This window comes from Hydra viridissima, unplaced genomic scaffold (assembly GCF_058129835.1).
Source record: "Hydra viridissima isolate aposymbiotic clone 2 unplaced genomic scaffold, HvirCarnegie_v1 scaffold_6, whole genome shotgun sequence".
Taxonomy (NCBI): Eukaryota; Metazoa; Cnidaria; class Hydrozoa; order Anthoathecata; family Hydridae; genus Hydra; species Hydra viridissima.
In genome coordinates, this window is record NW_028324305.1 from 14,195,653 (window position 1) to 14,217,229 (window position 21,577).

A 21,577-nucleotide genomic window follows, 5' to 3' on the forward strand; every position below is an offset into this window, starting at 1 on the left:
AACTTGGTGTACTTGAATACACGCCTTGTGGCTGGCGGTTATTTACAGATAATTCAAAACGCAGCCTCAAGTGTGTGCTTCTACACAATGGCAACAAATACAGGTTAATAGCAATTGGGGATTCAATCGGAATGAAGATGGTTAATTTTCTTCTTGGTCTGGAATGCAATATACCGAATTCTAGTGTTTTATATGTCTTCAGAACAGTCGATATAAACATCAATACTAGATAAGAAGACAGTTAGATAATACTACTACTATACATTAAATTAAGTTTGATAAAATAATTCGTTTACGCGTTAAATAAAAATGATGCCTGTTTCAGGCACATATCAAAAAGTTCCCGTTGCTAACTATGGAGAGGCTAAAAGCAGATGTATTTGATGGATTAGAAATCCAAGAAATTCATAAGGAGCAACAATTTGAGGATTCCAAGGAGATAAATTCAGCTGCTTGGTCCTCATTTAGTTTGGTTATCAGTAATTTCCTTGGGAACGATAAGGCGCCTAACTACATGGAACTCATGAAGAATATGCTCACGCCCTTTTTTGCTCTTGGTTGCTCTTGGTTGCAGTGTGAGCATCAAAGTTCATTATCTTTACAGTCACTTGGATTAGTTTCCAACTTGCCTCGGTGATGTTAGCGATGAGCAGGGTGAGAGATTTCACCAAGAAGTAAAGGTGATGGAAGAAATGTACCGTGGACGATGGGATACACATGATGACAGACTATTGTTGAAGTATACATCGTGAATGTCAGCCAACAATTCATCGCAGGGAATTCGAAAAGCGTGGCCTCAGCGACATGAGTGACTGAATTTGGTAGATATTACCTTTCAAGTATATAGTAACTGTATATATATATATATATATATATATATATATATATATATATATATATATATATATATATATATATATATATATATATATATATATATATAAATCTGATTTCATTTTTGAAATCTGCAAACCCAAAGTTCTCTAAAAATGGTCTGATATCTTAGACAGCAAAAGTTGTATTCCCCAGAGCACCAAATGCAAAAATAGGTAATTAACTGGCATTTTTCTGGCAATAGGTATTGCTCGAAAATTGGTAATATCTATTACCAGAAAATAATTTTGTTTTTTTTGATACAAAAAACATGAAGAATAATATTTAGTAACGAAAGTAATTTCAACTTTTCCTAAACTACAGTGAGTTGCAAAAATATAGAGTCAGTTGATTTTTAATATGATTTTTTTTATGTTTCTTTCAAATTTAAAGCAAACAAGAAAGTTAATAATTTAAATTGTTTTAAATTTTATAAACAGTAGTTTTATAAACAAAATAAGAAAAAAAATATTTTCAAAAAAAAAATTTAAGAAACTTTTTTATGAGAAATATATACAACTGTTAAAAAAAAACAAACAAAAAACAGAGCAAAAATATAGTCAGGGTGTACTTTAGTACTTTGTATGCGCACCACGATCTTTCACATATGCACGAACACGTCTAGGCATAGACTCAACTAGTTGGATGCATAATTCTCTTGGAAATTTATTCCAAAGCTTTTCTAAGGCCTGCTGTAACTGCGCAACACTGGCTATGCTCTCTTTGACCAATCTCTTGTTTATCCAAGCTCAAATGTTCTCGATGGGATTGAGATCTGGAGAACGAGCTGGCCAAGGCATGACCGTAATGTTTTTCCGATCAAGCCACTCTTTAACCAAGATTGCAGTGTGAGCCGTTGCGCCATCGTGCTGAAAAATCAATTGTTATCGTCTTCCGTAAAAAGCTCTGGCTGTTGGCAAAAGTTTACTTTTGAGGGTCTCTGTAGCTGCACTGGTTAATTCTGCCGTTGTAAATGTTGTATGACCCTGTTCCTTAATGGGATAAGCATCCCCATATTCCAACTGATCCTCCTCCGCCTCGTATCCTTGGTACACAAAAACGCTCTTTGAACTTTTCACCAGCCAGCCTCTTGATGATTAATCTTGACTCTTGATGATTAGTCTTCTACAGACCAGTGATGTCTTTCTCTACACCACTTTAACCTTTTTTAGGTGATCTGAGACACGCAAAAGTGGTTTTCGAGCAGCGACATAGTAATCTAAGCCTTTCTTATTTAGGCATCTTCGTACAGTCCATCTACTAACTCTAACGTTACCAGGCGTATTTGTGAACCCTTCAGCAAGTTCGCGGTAAGAAATTTTAGTTAAACAAATCTTGTCTAACCTTTCGATAGAGATAACTTTGTTTCTTGAAGTTAATTTTAAAGGCCTACTAAGCCTTGGTAAATCTTTGACATCGTTATGTAGCTCGTGGTTTTTCATTGTTCTTTGTACATACTTAAGCGAAAAATTACACATTCGAGCTATTTCTCGTTGGTTTTTTGTTTTATCTTTTAGCAGACCTACAACTTGCCATCGTGCGTTGTCTGAAACAGCTTTTCTGCCCATTTTTGTCTTTTTACTTTACCAAATGATTACCAATGCGATTAACTCAAGATATAAAAATGATAACTTAATTTTATTTTCGCAAGAACGTTTATATAGTTCGAAAGAAATCAACCACCAAATTTTAGATCGCTCGGATAACATTTCAATGAGATATTTTATCTTAAGTTGTTAAATCTTAGTTGACTCTATATTTTTGCAAGATTAGAAATACAGGTATGTTCTAACTGAATTAGTAATTACTCAAGACTGGTTAACCTAACGAGTTCGAATTATATACCATTCGATAGAGAATCAATTAATTAACACATGTAATACGCTTTTAATCGAATTAATTTGTTGGTTTCAAAGATTATTTTGAAAAAAACAAAAATTTTGCATAAAAAAACTACTGACTCTATATTTATACAACCCACTGATTATTTTTTGTCATAGATTTAAATAATCGAGTGAAGAATGTACATTTCAATTTTTTCATATAACTGCACAGCACAGATTTATTAATCACAAAATTTTTTCATTAGAAAAAGTTTTTTTGTTCACAAGAATTTATTCAAGACTTCCTCAATTGACATATTAGGGGATTGGAGTAGAGCAATAGTTTCTGGCGGAAGCTTTTTCGTTGACAGCAGTTTTTATACTTTTAATTAAAATCTCAAAAATGATTGGGTCACTTGCGTCCATTTGCTTATGAAATAAATTAGACATCCCATCAAGCCAAGTATGCAAACCGATTGATAAGACACTACTCTATTAAGTCTGTGCCATGTTCAAAGAGCTATATATAATGTTCAAGAGCTGTATGTACCCAGCAAACATCGAGTCTAAAAAAGACGTCTTTTAGATGTATAAAAACCGTCTAATACGTCTAAAAGACATATTTAAGACGTCTTTTTTAGACTAAATGTTTGCTGGGTAATCTTGGTGGGATATTGTACTTTAAAAAAAATTTTTTTTTCAAAATAATTCTCCTTGGTTGATTAGCACAATTTGACTTGTTCTTGGTTGATTAGCACAATTTGACTTGTAGCACGAGTTTGACTTGTTCAATTACAAATCCACAAGCCAAAGTGCTCCAGATCGTGAATGCTATTCACAAATTAACGCAATGCAATTCAATATGAAATGAAAAGTTTGTGTTCCATCAGAATCTATCAATGAAGTATAAATATCTATCAATGAAGTATAAATATCTATCAATGAAGTGTAAATATTTGTGGATTTGGAGCAACCTTCAGAGAGTACTATTCAACTTTTTGAAACTTGGCAGAATTTAGTAGGTAAAAAAAATTCCTAAATAAAATTGAATACTTTAAAAAAGGGGGCAAAAATGGACAGCTAAAATTTAAAAAAATAACAACAGTTTATTTATACATTTTTCCTTAGTCAGCTTTATTAACTCTTTTTACAGACTTTTTGTAAAAACCCAGGGGTTTAAACAATCATATTTGTGAGAGTTTTAGCACTTTTAAACCAAGATCTTTTGTTATCCAAGGTATGTAAAGCTTGCATTAATTGTTTAAAAATATATTAACAATTTTCCATGGAATCTCTGTTACACACATTAAATCATAATATTCCGCTCTCATCAGGGGTGGGCTGGAGCCGGCTCGGTCCCGCTCGTGCGAGCCGGTTGTTAAATTTTTGAAACTCCAAAAATAAGCCATTTTAATAGTATGTTTATGCAAAATATGCACATCGCGCTAATGTGCCACACACTCGCAAACATATTATGTGCGCAACACAATAAACACATCATGTGCATACGTAAAATACGAAGTGCTTGGTTCTTGCTTGTGAGTGAGTCACAAGTTGTAAAGCTTTGGCACACTACACATGGTATCGCCCGCTTTATTATTTCCTTTGTTACTTGTTACAACTTTATTATTTTTATAATTTGTTTGTTTTCTACAGATTATAGGAATGCAAGTTTTATTGAAAATAAAAAAAATCGGAATTCGGAATTTGAAAATAAATCTTTTCGTAATTTGGAATTCCAATTCAATAATATTTAATTATTGTTTTATTTGTCTAAAATATGCTTAGAGGAAGCAGATATCGCTTAAAGCTTGTACGCATTTACCGTTTTTTTTTTTGAAATAATAGGGAACCGGTTGTTCAAAATTTGGCAGCCCACCCCTGGCTCTTATCATTCTTATACTAATCGGACTTGTTCAACAAACTGAAGATATAATGGAAAAATATGTAGCAATGAGTCACACATTGTAACCAGGGTAATTTCTATAAATATATGTAGAATAAAAAATATTGCCAGTTGTGAGTATTCTAATTTTACACAGAATGAAAACTATATTGCCATTGCATGTATGATTAAATTTAACTTCTTGACAACCTGTTCATAATGAAAGTCAGTGCTTAAATGATACACTGGCATTGTTTTGTACAAAAATTACTTTCCTCCAAATAATGAGTAAATCATAAAGTTTACAACAAAATGGTTGCCATGGTTGCAAAATGTTAAAGTTAAAGTGGTTGTAAAATGTTAAAGACGATTTCCTGTTTTTCCCAAATGCTAACCTTGATTTGTTCTGGCTTTATGTAAATACTACCTTGATTTGTTCTGGCTTTATGTAAAGTTTCTCAATTAAAATGGTGACATTGATTTAATGGAAATTGATTTCTGAAATAAATTTTTCTCATTTGTAAAATATTTGTTCAGGAAGTCAGATTTTCAGGTGTGCAGTTATTCTACAAAATGATGGGATGATCTTTCTAGTACAACACTTCAACTTATCAAAACATATATTTTACAATGGTTCTTCATTTGGAAGGCATATTCTATGGAATTAAAACTTTAAAGACGTTTTTCTCAAAATGTCTGATTTTTAGATGCTGCACTGTTGAAATGGAGGCAGTAACATGTCCAGTTGTGCTGCAAATTCATTCGATTTCACATTAGATGTAGATAGAAATGATTTTATTGTTGTTCTAGGAGGTTTTAGATGATAGAGTTCTGACCTGGAAATACACAGTGGAAAATAGTTGGTGATTTAATGGACAGAGTTTACTGTGAACTTGATAACTTTTATAATCAGCTGGACATTTATTTGATTTTGCAAATAAAAGTTATTTGTAGTATAAGGAATATTTTTTCTGGGAATTCCATTGACTCGATGGTTGCATTCTTTCCAAAGGTTTACCAAACCTGTTAAGCAATCAAAAATATTTTAACATTATCTTCTTTGTCATAGTTATCTTTCCGTTCGATCACATGGCATTTAAATAGCATAGCAGAATTATTTTACACTTTTAATGTAATTTTTCTCTGAATGAAAATAAAAAGTATTTTACAAAAAAGTACTCAATTTTATTTGAAAATGCCGAAGCTAAATGAATAATATATATTTAAAAATGATAATTAACAAATATAATATATTTTGTATAAACTTTTAGAGTAAAAGAACAAAATTTTACTTAACTTAATGTAATTGTCAATATCGTAACTTTATAACCAAATTATGTCATCTTATTAAATATTCCCGAAACAGTTTTCGCCTGCAGTTGTGTGTATTGAATACCTATCATATAATAGGCCATGTGTGGTAACGAAAAAAATCTCGTATTGTCGAAGAATACTTGTTTTTTGTATTTCCTTCACTTTACCGCATTATAAAATAAAATATTGTTATATGTTATAATTAGTATGCAGTATAATGCAGTTCACATAGTGAATTCCAGAGTTTAAAACAAAGAATTGTATTCCGTGATGAATAACCGTTATGCAATAGCTTCAGTCCTGACGTAACTATGATATCAGATCTGTAACGGACGTAAGGGCATTAACTTAAAGTGAGAAAAGTTGTATTAGGGGATAAATACATACATACATACATACATACATACATACATACATACATACATACATACATACATACATACATACATACATACATACATACATACATACATACATACATACATACATACATACATACATACATACATACATACATACATACATACATACATACATACATACATACATACATACATACATACATACATACATAAAATTTTATTGTTAATTTTAGATCACTTAGTGTCAAACTTTTACTAAATTTGCACACTATATGGTTCATGTTTACAATGTTCTTGAGACTCATTTTGATTCTTTCTTCATTTTTCTCTACAACTCTTGCAGGTTAGCTATATTTTATAATTTATTTTATATATATATATATATATATATATATATATATATATATATATATATATATATATATATATATATATATATATATATATATATATATATATATATATATATATATATATATATATGGTAGTAATAATCATTTATCCATTTATTGTTTTAGGTTCACTTTGTTCCCAAAACAGTAACACATCATGCTCAGACTGTGTATCTGATATAAATGTGAGTAATACTCATCTGTAATGATTGTAATAAAAAATGGACTGATAAGTTGGTAGAAATAAAAAGTTATTTATTTAATCAATTTTGTTAGCTGTTGCATAATACATTTTTTATTTAGCCAAAAAGTTATCTGAATAATTTCTTGTATTGATAAATGCTTCATATATACTGACATGAAACTTTGAAATCAAACTTTCATGTCAGTACATATAAAGGGCTTTTTTTAATACAAGAAAAGTCCTTTATATGTACTGACATGAAACTTTGATTTCAAAGTTTCATGTCAGTACATATAAAGGACTTTTGAAGTGTGAATTTTAAGGATGCGTACAGTAATATTTTATTAAACTTAATTTAATGGAATGTAGTTACTTAATTACTAGTATTGTTAAATAGCAGTCCATATTTCTTTGCAGTTGGTAACCAAATCTAAATTAAGTTTAAATCTGGTCTATTCTTTTTAGTGCTATTGGTGTGTTGAGTCCAAAATTTGTGCTGAAAGAGGTGGCTTAAAGCCATCATCTAGCCAATGTGATGGTACATGGAATAGCTTCAATGTTTGTGCCAGTAAGTCATTCCTTATGAACCAGTTTGTATCAATTACCAGGAAATAAACATTTGTAAGTTCCTTCAATTTTGGTGTGAAAGAAGTATTTGACATTTAAAGCAACTCAACAATTTATTTTGCTTTAAATCCTATCATTTCAAAAAAATATATTTCTCAAAGGTTTTATATAATTTTACTGTCTTTTAGTAATAAATAGTTGATGTTTTGAATAATTGATATTATTATGAGGACCATTGTTTTTTATAGTCATTGAATTTGTTTTGTAGAGGTTTTATACCACTTTGATTTAGTTACATAATTTTTAGAAATCTATTCAAGCTTTCTTGTCCAAATTTTAGTTTTATTGCCCAAAGTTTAGTCTCAAAGCTTGTGGGAGTATAGGAACACTCCACTTTACAGCTGATGTGGTAAACTCTCAGGTTACAGCTACAGGGTTAAATAACTCCTAGTCTTGTTCAAAAATTGGCTTTAGTTTTTGCCTAAAAAAAGTACATGTTTTTTTTTTTTTATAAGCATAACACTTATAAGTATATGGAGGCTCAGATTTGGAAAAAAAATAAGCATATGTAAGCATATTCGTGAGCCTCCATAAACTATTTTAAAAATTTGTATTTCATTTACTTAAAAATTTTAAATATATATATTTCTAAATTTATTATTTGTAAAAGAACAAAAGCTTGATAAATTTGTTCTTTTGCTGGACAATTTGAAGGGACAGATGCAGGAGAATTTTAAAGATGCTGTGGTTGCTGCTAAAGAACTTCTATGGTACGGTCTACCAAGTGCCACTGACCTTTGGCAACTAGTTGACGCAGGATATGCTGCCACTCTGAAAAGACTTATTGCGATTGAACATCAAAAATGGCTCGATAGAGATAATCATTTTGATAGATGGTTCAGTAATACACTGCAAAAGAGAGACGAATTTTGATTACACATTGGGCAGGGGAAGCATGGAAAGCTTTAAACACTTTAATGTATGACAAGCAAAGGAAGAAATGTTGGACAATTACTGGGTGTTTAATGACTTCTGATGGCTCAGAAGATTCCCTTGTTAAACCAGAGGGCCTTGATAGTTAAAAAGTGCTGCCACCATCCATTACAGATCCTGGCAGTGATCAACCCATAGGAAATCAGGGTGATATTCAACCGGTGGAGGTAGATGATGCTATAAATGAAAGTGCCAACAAAATTCTTCCAGATGACACCTTTATTGGTTCGGACGAGAAGGAATGCGAAGTTCATATCTTTGATTTCATTGATAACATTTGTATATAGTATATATGTTTTATTTTTTGTTATTATACTATAACATTAATTCAGCTACATTAAAACCAAAACAAATACAGAGCATAAGTCAACTTTTTATTTTTCTTATACCCATTAACCTTTAGTAATGCGCACACTTTAAGAAAGTATTGAAATAAGCATATTTTATTAGAAATATGCTTAAGCTTAAGCATACTTTTGAGCCTCTTTTAACTTTTTGCTTAAGCATACCCGAGCCTGTTTCAAAAATTTCATATGCTTATAAAAAAAAAAAACATGTCTTAGCAAGATTATCCAAAAGCCTAAATACTTCAGCCTAATGGTTTTAATTGGTCTTGAAACAAATCATAGTATTTTACCTGATTTTTTAATATTTTTTGCAGCCGTTACCACTAAATGATCTATTGCTAACTGATTTTACAATTCTTAAATTGTTTTTAATATTTCTAGATAAGGTGTTTTTTCCATTGTTTTAAAGATATAATTTGTTGCACCTTTTATTAGATGTCAATTAGAGTGAAAAAGATGGTTTGCAACTTGATTATTATCATCTTCAAATAGAAAAACTTCATCTACACAGTTAAAATATTCTTTAGCTTTAGGGGTTTTTTTTTACCCATTTGACTTTTTATTGTTAAATCCTAGTGACTTTAGTGTTCCTAATTCAGAGCAATTTTTTTAAAAAACATCAATTCTATTCCATGTACAAATATAGCAAGGATGAGTTGCGATGAAATTTGGAGACATGCCACACATAATTAGATACATAAGAGTTTGATGCTTGCCACACAATGAAAGCTTTTCTTATCCTAGCCAAGCTTGATATGGAGTATTTTAACAATGATTTGTCTCAAGTACATCTAGCACCAGAGCTATAATAAATGATGCTCTCACATATACTTCCTTCTTTTGTTTTAAATTATTTCACCAGAGTTTGAAATAAACAAGTAATTATGGGGACAAACTTCCTTTTTATCAAATACTCACTTAAGTATTTTTGTGTTACTCAATTCAAATATTGACTGTGTCAATTATGTTCTTGAGTGTAGTACTAATATGTTTACCACTAGTGGCAAGTGTTGCTCTTCCTTCTTTACTAGTTCTATCTTTTGTTATAACAGAAGCTATCTGGTTTATTTTCTTAAGATTGTTTTCAAGTCTTTCATGTGAAAATTTGCTTGTATTTTATTTAGTAGCAATATCACACTAAATAAAAATTATTGTATATTTTTTTAGTAAATGGCACAGCTTTGATAATAATTTTCTTTGTGTCTGCTGCTGTTTTTGTTTTGATTGTGATTGCTGTTATTTATTGTTGTTGTTGTCGCAACTGCTGTCGGTCAAGAAACTTAAAACAGTAAATATTTTCTTTATCTAAACAATTTTTTATCCTAAATTGTATAACTTCCTTTCTTTAATTTTTTACTCTTTTTGGTTCTATGGATTGCACATGGCATATCATATCACTCAGCATATTTTTACCAAAAATGTGTCAATCTTTTTAGATGGGCAAAAGAAGATGCTCGTAATCAAAAACAAAAAGAAGAGAGACAGGCAAGACATGCTGAAAGGTAACTTGTTTATGTAACTAATTTAGATTATTTTTTTCTAAGCTCTTCTTCTCAGCAGTTTTAGAAATAATGATATGAAATTTTTAGGATTTGAGAAATAAATTAGAACGTTTATTTAGTTCCATCATCCTAATAATTTGAAAATTTAATGGTTAAATCTAACATAAACTCTAATTTACACTATTAAATTATGTTGTTATTTAAGTCTTATATTTTGTTCCAGGGAGAGTGAAATGAAAACCAAACATGATCAAATCCGACTTAAATACGGTTTGTGAATACTTAAGTCTTTCAGAATGCACATGGTTTAAAACATTAATTTTTTAAACAGTTTTTTATTTGAAGTATTTTGTATATTTAGTCTAGATTTTTAATATTTAAGTATTTGTAAAAAATTTTGTTATTTTTTAAGAACGTCAGTTTTTACAATGATCTTTTTGGTTGTTTTTTTTACTTTAAAAATTTTATTTTATTTTTAAATGAGGAAAAATCACTCATAATTTCTTACAATAAGATATTTTAAGTCATAAATAGACTAGAAAAATTTCATTTGTTGGTTTTGTAGGTTTAAAAGACAAGCAAACAGCCAGATACGAGCGTTTTGCATGAAGATTTTGTTTTTTTTTTCTGTCATATTTACATTTTATAATTTTTAAATGTTTTCTTGTTTCTTTCTTGATCTTTGCATGTATAAACTCTGTTTTTATTATAATCTCACTATTACAGAAAAGCCTGTTTTAAGTAAAAAAAATCTGTTCAGCTATTCAAGTTTGTGAAGGTTTTACTTTTTCAATAGGCATCATTATGATATCTGTATTTACATTATTTGCATTAGTCTTGTAATTTTTTAATAACTGTATGCATCTGTATTTTTAAAAATGCATCATAAAAACATGGTAAATTTTATTTTGTGTGTTTTTCTAGCTTAGCAGATAATTTAACTGCAAAAGTGTTATTGCAATTGATTCAGTGTAGGCTTTTATTATATAAATACTTAGATAAAAATATCTCGAAGTTTCTTAGAAATACTACTTTGGTTCATTTATGCATAAGTGATAAATTTGATCATTTCTTGTTTTTATATCAAACTTAATGTCTTGTTTTTAAAAGAAAAAGAAACCTGGCTTACAAAAGAAATTGAAGAATGTGTTGTTTAGTGTGAGTGATTTTAAATTAGTTCATGTGTGTGTGTGTGTGTGTGTGTGTGTGTGTGTGTGTGTTTGCGTGTGTGTGTGCTTGTGTGTGTGTGTTATTTGTATGATGTATTTTTGAAATTCTTTCCAAATAAAAGTTTTATAACATTTAATTCTTTAATATGAATCCAAGACTATATTTTAAATAGGATTAAAAGAGTAAAAAATTAAAAACTTATCATGTATCAATAATTACATATTCATAAAAGTGAAAAATTAAAAATGTATCATGTATCAATAATTACATATTCATAAAAGTGAAAAATTGGTAAATCTATCTTGAAAAAATAGATTTACCAATTTTTTTAAAAAAAAATAAAAAAACAGTTCTTTCTTGCATTCCGAGAACTTGCATCCATGGTCATGCACTTTTTGAAGGAGATATTGTTTTTGATTTTATTTTTTATGATTATAGAATTGTACTCTTCAATAAAAGCAACTCCCCTTTCTGCGTTGTCATTTACAACTTTTAGATGATGAACAATTTCTGATGCAGTTTTTTTAATCATTGCTGAGCTCCTATATTTTTGGATTGGTTTTAAGAAATTCAGTTGAGATTTTCAGATGATCGAAAAAATAAATTGGAGTACTTTGTTACAAAATTTTCATCTTGGCCTGGTCAGTCATGTAAAGCTTCCACCATGGCTCTTTTAGACTTTGTGTTCACTGCTGAATCAAAAATGCTAAAGCCACGAGCTCTTCACTGATATACCACAAATGGCCAGCAAATTTACTGCTGGCTGCTTTGAAAATGGCAGGATTATCTTTCCAGATAACATGATGGGTAGATGGTCAACCAAATCTTTACCAGTCAGATCAGGAAGTAGTTTACCATCCCAGTGCACAACTAGTGTAGATGAAGAAGTTTGCTTAAATATTTCTTTTAATTTCTTGGCAGTTTCTTTCCAATATTCTTCTTGCTCTCTGTGGATTGAAGAGCAACTGATTTTTAACTCAACTACAGCTGCAGTAGCTTATAAATAAGTTGCCTTCCTGTTGCTTAAGTTTGTCTTGTCCAATTCTGCTGTTAGACTTGGTTTCACAATACTTATTGTCAGTCTCAATTGCCTGTATGATCTTGATTGTTTCTTCAAAATAGTTTTTCCAATTTTGCTAGAAAAATTTTCACTTTCACTGCAAGAAGCTCCACCTTTTTTATCACTAGTTGATGTTTCAAGAACAACTGTCTCATTCATGACTTTGAACAACTGTCTCATTCATGATTATCAAGATCATCAACAAACTCTGTCTCATTCTGAGTTTCAGTCTTTCTGTTAACATTTTTCTTCAAATTAACCTTCTTTTCATGCAATTTTTCCAATTTTGATATGGCACAATATTCTGGTTGCATATGGGTGTGAGCTTTATTCTAAAATATTGCTACCATTTGGAAAATAGCTTTTGCACTTTTATGAATAGTTTTTTTCAAAGTCTTGTGGTGGTGAAGAAAAAAAACAACACTTAAAAACTGTTTATTTGAAGGAAGTTTGCTTCCAGTTATTTCAACTTCTTCATAACCTATTGACCAAATTGAGGTTTAACTTGTAATTTTTATTGAGCATTTAGCCATATCTCTAAATTTTATTCTAAAATATTAAAAATTTGAATGTTAGAGAAATAAATATTATATTAAAAATGTCTGCCAAAGAGTAAACACATCTGCAGTCTGCGCACAAAGAAAATTATGTAATTGAGACTAATAAATGATAAAAGCTATGAAATCTACAATGTCATGGAGCTTCTTTTAAATATTGTTCAAATGAGCTCATATTTGCTCAGAATTATTTCTATATGTATCGGATCAAGATACTTAGTGGGAATAATCATCTTTAGAAATTTTAATTTCCAGAACCACCTTACTATATATATATAGAGAGAGAGAGATTTAGTTTTACAACTCTAGTTAAGCATTCTACTATTTTTATTTGCTTATATATGATCTGTTCTGCGTTGTATAAATCAAGTGAACAAGTTCTGTAAAATATTGATAGTAAAGAGAGAATTATCGTTCAAATCAACTTTAACTAAAATCATTAAAACAAAAATGAGATCCAGATTTCAAAAAAAATGTTTGGATTATTCTTTAAAATATTCTGCAATGAAATTCTTTTTTTTTTTTTTTTTTTTTTTTTTTTTGTCTTTTTACTTGATCTTTAATTATTTTAATTGTTTAAATTACTTAATTGCTTCTGCTTGTTTCTCTTAGAAATTATCAAATATGGAAACACTGCTGTGTAAGTTTTTAGAGAATTTTTAAGTAGTGTTATATAGAAACATTTATTTCTACTAATTTTTATTTTTTTTATAATAATAGACGTCAGCATTTAAATCAATGGGATATTCCAAGCATGTAATGATATTCTTTTAAATTATTTCTGTTTAATTTTCTTTTTTTTTTTTTTGGGAAAGCATTTTGTTTAGAAATTAAGTTTTTCATTTAGAGATTATCATTCAGAATGTTTTCAGTAACAAAAAATATGGTAAGTAACAAAAAATATGGTAAGTAATAAAAAATATGGTAAGTAACAAAAAATATGGTAAGTAATAAAAATATGGTAAGTAATAAAAAGAAAAAAAATAATAAGTAATAAAAATATGGTAAGTAACAAAAAATATGGTAAGTAACAAAAAAAATAATAATAAGTAGTAAATCAAAATCCTTATTAAAACAAAAAATACAAAGTTTTTTCCCACTTTATTTTTTTATAAAAAGTTACAACAAAGTATATTCATAATTCATTACATTCATTAAAACTATTTGTGTACAATTATTTCTCTTCGCTAGTTACATACAATTATTTCTCTTTGTTATTTTTCTATTGAAATTTCCAATAATGAAATTTTATTTAGTCTGCTACTTCAGATGACGAAGTTTTATTTGAAGTTCACAACCGCACTGGCTTGATTATTTTGAACAGACCAAAAGCTTTAAATGCTCTAAACTTAAACATGGTGCGCACCATACATCCAGTCATTCAGGTATTTTCAAGTTGCTTCAGTTTATTACTCGTTTAGTGTTAATAAAAGGAACATTCTAAGTGAATTGAAATATTTAAGTTTAAATGGAGTAGCATTTAATAATGTCAATTATTTTCAGTTGATTATGAAATGGCTTTTTTTTATGTATCTTTATGAGTGTGTCTTTTTTTAGGAGTGGGAGAAAGATCCATTAATTGAAGTAATTGTTATAAAAGGTGCTGGTCACAAAGCATTTTGTGCTGGAGGAGATGTTAGAGGTTTTTTTTTTTTACATTTAAAAAAAAATAGTCAAGTGTTTTTCAATGCAATTTACAATTATTTTTTTTAATGTTTGTATTTAAGTATTACACGTTAATATTGAAATGTATATTAACATTTAAATATTATGTAACTGTTAAACTACCCCTAAATAATAAAAGTAATTAATACTTTTTTGAAAATTGTTGTTTTTATAAAAGTTAAATACAATATTTAGAATTTAATTACTCTAGTTAATCAGTTTAATAACAGAGAAATCAGACATGAGTTACTTATAACTAAGATAGTCACCCAAACTACAAATTGGTTCAACAAAGCTTAAAGTTTGTGAGCATTCTTTGGCTGTAATTTATCTAATGATTTACTTTTGTTTAAATTTCTCAGTTTTCTATGTATCAACAAATCCTTGAAAAAAATTTTAATGTTTTAATTTTAGAGTTTTAATTTTAGAGTTTTGTGTTTTTGCCAAATAATGTTATATTAATTCTGCTTGAACAAATTCTAAGCTAAAATAATCATATTTGTTGCATATTAATTTATCAACTACAATAACACTATTTACTTAATATTTTTTCAGCAATTGCTGAAGGTGGTCCAAGATGTGAGTTATCTCAAGTCTTTTTCAGGGAAGAATACAGATTAAACTTGGAAATAGGTTTAAATTTTTCTTTTTTCTTGTCACTTGCTTTTAAGCCTGAAGAAAAGTTGTATAAAAAAGTATTTTACTTTGAATATTCAAACAATTTTTAAATCACATTCCAGGAAGTCTTAAAACACCTTATGTGGCACTCATCAATGGAATTACAATGGGTGGAGTAAGTATGAATAGATTAATTTTTGTATAAAGTTAGTAAAGAATTGTCTACTTTTTTAAATTGAAGATTCAGTAATGAGGTGATTGTTGATTTAAAATTAAAATTGTTTGTCTATAGGGTGTTGGTCTATCGGTTCATGGAAAGTATCGTGTAGCTTCTGAAAACACATTGTTTGCTATGCCTGAAACTGCTATAGGTCTCAATAGTTTTTTTTTTATATTACTTTGTAGGTTTTAACAGTTGTAATAATTTGTTTTCTATTATTTTTCTATTACTATGTAAAGTGAGTTTTAATGTTCTAGGTTTATTTCCTGATGTTGGTGGTGGTTATTTCTTGTCAAGATTAAAAGGGAAGCTTGGCCTTTTTTTAGCTCTTACTGGTGAGTAAAACCACTTAATAAATTTATTATAAGTTGTTCTAGACTATTAAAGACTATTTTTTCATTGACTTTTCTAGGACATCGTTTAAAAGGACAAGATGTATATTTTGCTGGTGTAGCCACTCATTTTGTAAGATCACATAAAGTATGTCTTTAGTTACTTACAACAGATATTTATGTAGCAAATAAAAATAAATGATTATCACTATATGATTTAAAGATCAATTTATGTGCACAAATTTAAGCTTCTGCTTTTCAGAAAACTTAGTTGTAAGTTAAAATAAGATTAAATGTTTGAGTTTTTTTTGTTGTTGTTTCAAAATATAATTTTAGATTCCATATTTAGAAGAAGAAATATTAAAATTAAAAAAACCAAAAAATGAATTAGAAGATCTTTTAAATTCATTTCACAAGAAGGTAAACTGTTTTCATAGAATAACCTTTACTTTTAAAAATTTTTATAAATATTTTCTATAAATATTTTCTAAAAACATTTTCTAAAATTATTTTCTAAAAATATTTTCTATAATTATTTTCTATAGATATTTTCTGTAAATATTTTCTAAATATTTATGTTGTTTCTCTTCTTAAAATTTTTCTTTTGTTTATCATTTTGTTTATGGTTTTTTATAATTTTCTTTCAATCAGTCTGATGGTTACCAAACTCACTTTTCATTAAAACAACATTTAGATACAATTAATAAGTAAGTTCTTTTAAATTCTGTACTTAAATAAATTGCATTAAACAGGGTGCATCATGCTTTTTAATATTAAGTTTTTTTTTTTTGTTTTTTTTTACAAAGTTTTTGATTTTTGATCTTAATACTTTGAATTTATGAAATGATCAACACTTAAATACTAAAAGTTGTTTTGAATTATCATGAAATCGATTATAAATTCTACTTTTCCTGTATTTATGTAATGTCTAGATTATTTAATTTTGCTTGACTTTCTTCACATTTAAATTTCTTGTTAAATTTTTTTTAGTGTTTTCTCTGCATCCAGTTTAGAGGAAGTATTTTTGCGTTTACAAGAAAATGAATCTGATTGGGCTCAAAAGCAATTAGAGGTAGTAAGGGGAAAATTTATGTTTTGGCAACCTTTTATTTGTTTGGGTTATGCTGAAATTTTGATTCAAAATATTGCTGTAATGAACTAATACTTTTATTATAAGATTTTTTTTAGTTTAGATAATTTGTTTTTAACTTAGTGTACAATCATGATGGTTTTATGATTATTTTGGTGTTTTAATATTTTGGGAACTTAATCAGTTTTGATTAAAATATTGTAATAATGTCAATTAAAACCATGTTTAAATAGTTGATCAAGTTTTTTTAGTCTCAAATCATTCTAAATGCAAGGTAATATTTAGTGAACAACCAAAATCAGTAATTTCATCAAAATTTATCCAGTGTTAACTTCTACAATGGAACATAATTAGAATAATGGCTATTTGTGGAAACATTTTACTAGAACAGCCAGTGGTTCCAATCAAAAATATGCTTGATGAACAAAATGCTAAAACAGTTTCTGTCTTGAAGCATGATCAGCCTTTTATCATGGGTACTTGGGCATGATGGCCCAGTTCATTTTAAGCAACCAGGTGTGGATCAAGTTCTGCTTGTCAGTTTCTATGTTTGATAAAAGACATCTTGCTTCAAAAACTTTTGAGAGGCTTAAGAATTTTGCACAAGAGTGGAAGCTAAAACATATGATTACAGTCTGCTTAATGTGGCAAATATAAAAACAGCTTTCAAAGAACATGATGTATCTGAATCATTTACTTTAACTTATGATAAAAAAAAAGGAACTTTTTTCACTCAAGACTGTTAAGCTTAATAGAAAAATGTTGAAAGCTTTACACTTGTGCTTCTCATTCAAACTCTTTCTTTTATAAGCTCTAAAATGTTGAAATGCAATTTGAATCTCTTGTTTATAGAGAAACAACAATTTTGACAAGTTTTGGCTCAAAAATGTTTCAACATGCTGGAATTCAACTAATTGCATGCTTTAAAGAATTTTGTATTTGAAGTCTTCAAATGCTGCCACACTGCTCAATCTTCCTTCCAGTGACATTAAGTTCTCTACAGGATTGAAACCTGTTAAAAAATCAGCATCTTGCAATTTTTGAGGAAGTCACCAATATGCTCTCTGGAAGAGATGCTTGCATCAGTGCATGAATTCCAATTGTGACAACCATTATGAAGTCATTTGACATTCCATCAGATGATAAAGAAATGATAGGCATGAAAAAATCTTTGAAAAATCATTTGAAGCACATTTTTCTGACTTAGAAACCATTGATCGTTTGCAGTAGCAACACTTCTTGATCCCAAATTCAAACAACACTCCCTTATTTGAGCCATTCCTGTTGAAAACTACTTCTATCGAGAACACTGAATTTTCTCCAATGATGTAAAACATGATTGCACAGTCACAAATTGCAAGGTCAAAGAGTCCAACTTCCAAAGGAAGGCAAAGGAAGTTTTAAACCAATACCTAGAAAACTTAAAGTCTCCATGCTATTTTGAAATTTGGAAAGAACATGAAGAGAAAAGAACATTAAAAATAAAGTTTGGTTTAGCAAAGAGATTCCTTACACCATTTTCAACATCTAAAGAAGTTGAAAGGTTGTTTTCATCTGCTGGAGACACTCTTTCAAATGAAAGAAACCGACTTTTTTTTTTTTGCCAGAAAATATAGAAAAAATTTTGTTCTGCAGATAAAATATTTCAATTGTTAACTCCGATTATTAAAATGTCTGAACATCTACTTTTTATTCAACTACTTACTGATACGTACTGATCGTTTAAATACATTCAAAATGCATATCTCATATTGTTTGGGGCGTTAATTTGATGAACATAAAAATGTTTAGGTATTCTTAACATTCATTCTTAAGTGTCGGCCAGTTTCGGTTTCACTCAAATTTCGATTGTAGTTTCTGCTACATTTAAACACTCCGGTTACAACGAAATACTTAAAACACCATAAAGAGGTCCAGTTTCGATTTCTATTTCGCTCAAATTTTGGTCATGGTTTTTTTATTCATTGATTATAGGTATCCCTCCAATATTTTGCTTCCAAATTGTTTTTTTAAGATGCGTTTTGATTATGCTAATCAAGAATTTTTTTTTTTTTAATTAAAATCAACCTATGATCCCTTGTTTGTTTTTCTCATTTTCATTACTTTTATTATTGGTTGCTGTTGTTATCATCATTATTGTTATTATTAACAACATTATATTATTATTATTATCATCATCATCATCATCATTATTATTATTATTATTATTATTATTATTATTATTATTATTATTATTATTATTATTATTATTATTATTATTATTATTATTATTTATTATTATTATTATTACTATTATTATTTCTTTTATTTTGTTATTTATTTTATCATTTAATCTCTTTCAAAGATATAAATATTCTTATAGGATGACGTTTTCAATCCTTTAGATATTTTTGTTATATTTCATCACCTTACATAAAAAGTTAATTATTGTTATTTCCCAATTACAACAACCATATGTTATAATTAGAATATAGTAATTGCTTTCCCGTCCTGATGATAAGTTTATGTTTAATGAGTATGTTGTAATTTTTTTAATGCTCATCTGTTTCACTTTTGTTATATAATCTTTACTTGTTTTTTTTTCTAATTAGGTTTATTTTGTTGTTAGGTAAATTATAAATCCCATTAGAATAACTTTCTTTTTTTTTTCAGATTCTTAAAAAATTGGTAAGTTAAACTTTCTGATATTTGTGTCTTTCTAATAACTATACCTAAATTTGCAATAATTATGCCTAAATTTGCAATAACTATGCCGAAATTTGCAATAACTATGCCGAAATTTTCCTTCTTACGTAGAGTCCAATATCATTGAAAGTTGCAATGAGACAACTCGAACGAGGAGCAACAATGACTTTGGCTGATACTCTTAAAATGGAATACCGTATTTCTCAAAGATTTATGGTAAGGCTCTACAATTTTTTTATAGAAAAATTTTTTTCCAAGTTCTTTGCCTTTTTACCTGAGCTTTATATCGATAATTAGTTGATCTAGAAAATAAGACCGAGCGAGATTGTCTTGGTGGTGAACTGCTACTTCAACGTAGAAGTAACGACGACGAGCCTGTCGTCTTTAATCGGATACAATCAGATTAACGATTGTTTTATCATCAATTGGGTATTTCGCCATTTCCCAATAGTGGAACTGTCCTAGAGCTCTTTAACAAATTAATCTCATCTTTGGGATGGATTACTATCTGATTATTTGCAGAAAGGAACGAAGTGAGTAATTGTACAGTGAACATGCTTGTTAGTGAGTAATCGTACAGTGAACATGCTTGTTTGTCCATGTTTGGGTGTTTTTTTCTAATAACAACCGGAAGCGAGCATATATGAATAAACGCTAATTAAGCGCTTGATGACCGATATAAAAATTTTGTATATTTACTCATGTAGAATACCAATCATGACAGTAGTAGATTTTTAATTTTCTGCAGAAAAATTAAGAATCTGGAAGCGGTCTAATGTCGCTTTATTTCTCGTTTTTGTTACGTTAACTTCATTTTTGTTGACATCAGCATAGTTTTTCCTGTCGCTTTTGTTGGTAACGCTAATGCAAAGTATTATTAGTGCTTCCTTGATGACGTAAATCATAAAGCGAAAAAGCTGTGTGTCTGTGTGTGTGTGTTAGAGGTGGGAGTTTGGCAGTACAAACAACTAACTGTAAATAACACTAACTGTAAATTTTATTGAACCATGTCTTATCTCTTTTTCATCACTGTATAAAAAGAAGAATGAAAATATAGAATAAAAAACACAAAGTTTCTTGAACGAGGTTTTAATTTTATTTTAACTTAAATCGTTAGGAACAAATTTTGTTTGCTTTTCTGATATTAATTTGTTTCATTTTTAGGAAGGTCATGATTTCTTTGAAGGAATTCGCTCTGTACTTATAGACCGTGATAATTCTCCAAAATGGCAATACAATTCAATTGAAGATGTTACAGAAGATTTAGTTGCCTCATACTTCAGCCCGTTGTCATCCGACAGAGAACTTACATTTTAATCTTCGATTTTCTTAATTAGAAAATTTGAATTGTTTTTTTTTTTTTTTTTGCGTAACTTCTATTTTCAAAGAATAGTCTGGAAGTATACCAATCTTTGATATCTTTTCCTGTGGTGTTCACTAAAACTTGCATTTGGCATCATCTTTTTTTGTTCTTTCGGAATTTATACGATTGTTAACATGAAGATGCTTATATTTTTTAATATGCTTATGTGAAGCGTTATACAGCGACTTTATCGGAGCAGTTCGATAGGTTAGAAAGTTTAATGCAATTAACCTTATCGGAGTGGTTATATCCATCATCTTCAGTTTGACTTAAATAGCATTAATTAGTATTTTTTTCGTAATTTGATTTGACTAAAAACAGTTTTTATATGAAAAAACCAGGTTTTTCACTTCCTGAAATACAAAATATCAATCGTAGCTTTTAGAATTTAAGACAAAGCAAACTCATGTTTGAATATAAAATATTTCTGTTCCAAAATTATTCCTGCAAGCTATTTTTTTATTATTATTAAAATACACTTCGTTCTCGTTAACTACGAGAGGTCCGATAATTTTCTAGAATAGTAGTAACAAAAAAAAGTTATTTTTGGCATGAAATAACTTTTTGTTCATCAA

At 28.8% G+C, this 21,577-nt stretch overlaps 2 protein-coding genes across 6 annotated transcripts; both read left to right on the forward strand.

Moving 5' to 3' along the window:
- Positions 1 to 6,149: 6,149 nt before the first annotated feature.
- On the forward strand, positions 6,150 to 11,134 carry LOC149887155 (uncharacterized). 2 transcript variants are annotated; one of them, XM_090089610.1, is made up of 8 exons: positions 6,150 to 6,229; positions 6,491 to 6,600; positions 6,776 to 6,834; positions 7,299 to 7,401; positions 9,908 to 10,028; positions 10,177 to 10,242; positions 10,466 to 10,512; positions 10,808 to 11,025. In XM_090089610.1, exons 2-8 carry the CDS (start codon positions 6,537 to 6,539, stop codon positions 10,849 to 10,851), a joined length of 504 nt encoding a protein of 167 aa, XP_089945736.1. In that variant the 5' UTR covers positions 6,150 to 6,229; positions 6,491 to 6,536; the 3' UTR covers positions 10,852 to 11,025. The 2 variants fall into 2 exon arrangements, with proteins under 2 accessions (XP_089945736.1, XP_089945737.1); XM_090089611.1 differs by having other exon boundaries at positions 6,206 to 6,248; positions 10,808 to 11,134.
- Positions 11,135 to 11,238: 104 nt separating this feature from the next.
- On the forward strand, positions 11,239 to 21,048 carry LOC145190051 (3-hydroxyisobutyryl-CoA hydrolase, mitochondrial-like). 4 transcript variants are annotated; one of them, XR_016453108.1, is made up of 18 exons: positions 11,260 to 11,400; positions 13,642 to 13,669; positions 13,750 to 13,785; positions 13,877 to 13,915; positions 14,286 to 14,414; positions 14,587 to 14,671; positions 15,250 to 15,327; positions 15,435 to 15,487; positions 15,605 to 15,683; positions 15,790 to 15,867; positions 15,945 to 16,012; positions 16,201 to 16,284; positions 16,516 to 16,571; positions 16,855 to 16,936; positions 19,607 to 19,621; positions 19,751 to 19,855; positions 19,937 to 20,172; positions 20,804 to 21,048. XR_016453108.1 is itself a non-coding variant. In XM_090089608.1 (17 exons), the coding sequence occupies exons 1-17, from the start codon at positions 11,387 to 11,389 to the stop codon at positions 20,954 to 20,956; spliced, it is 1,182 nt and encodes a 393-aa protein (XP_089945734.1). In that variant the 5' UTR covers positions 11,260 to 11,386; the 3' UTR covers positions 20,957 to 21,048. The 4 variants fall into 4 exon arrangements, 1 of the variants encoding a protein (XP_089945734.1); XM_090089608.1 differs by lacking the exon at positions 19,937 to 20,172; XR_016453110.1 differs by lacking the exons at positions 19,607 to 19,621; positions 19,937 to 20,172 and having other exon boundaries at positions 11,239 to 11,400; positions 16,214 to 16,284; positions 16,855 to 16,956.
- The last annotated feature ends 529 nt before the right edge of the window (positions 21,049 to 21,577 follow it).

Bases quoted from the DNA above. Each gene is read 5' to 3' on its own strand.
- LOC145190051 (XM_090089608.1), top strand. The intron at 13,916-14,285 runs GTAAGTAACAAA...AATTTTATTTAG, and splicing joins TTTCAGTAACAAAAAATATG to TCTGCTACTTCAGATGACGA. The intron at 16,013-16,200 runs GTATGTCTTTAG...ATATAATTTTAG, and splicing joins ATTTTGTAAGATCACATAAA to ATTCCATATTTAGAAGAAGA.
- LOC149887155 (XM_090089610.1), top strand. From the start codon at position 6,537: ATGTTTACAATGTTCTTGAGACTCATTTTGATTCTTTCTTCATTTTTC. The intron at 6,601-6,775 runs GTTAGCTATATT...TTATTGTTTTAG, and splicing joins TTTCTCTACAACTCTTGCAG to GTTCACTTTGTTCCCAAAAC. The intron at 7,402-9,907 runs GTAAGTCATTCC...ATATTTTTTTAG, and splicing joins TAGCTTCAATGTTTGTGCCA to TAAATGGCACAGCTTTGATA.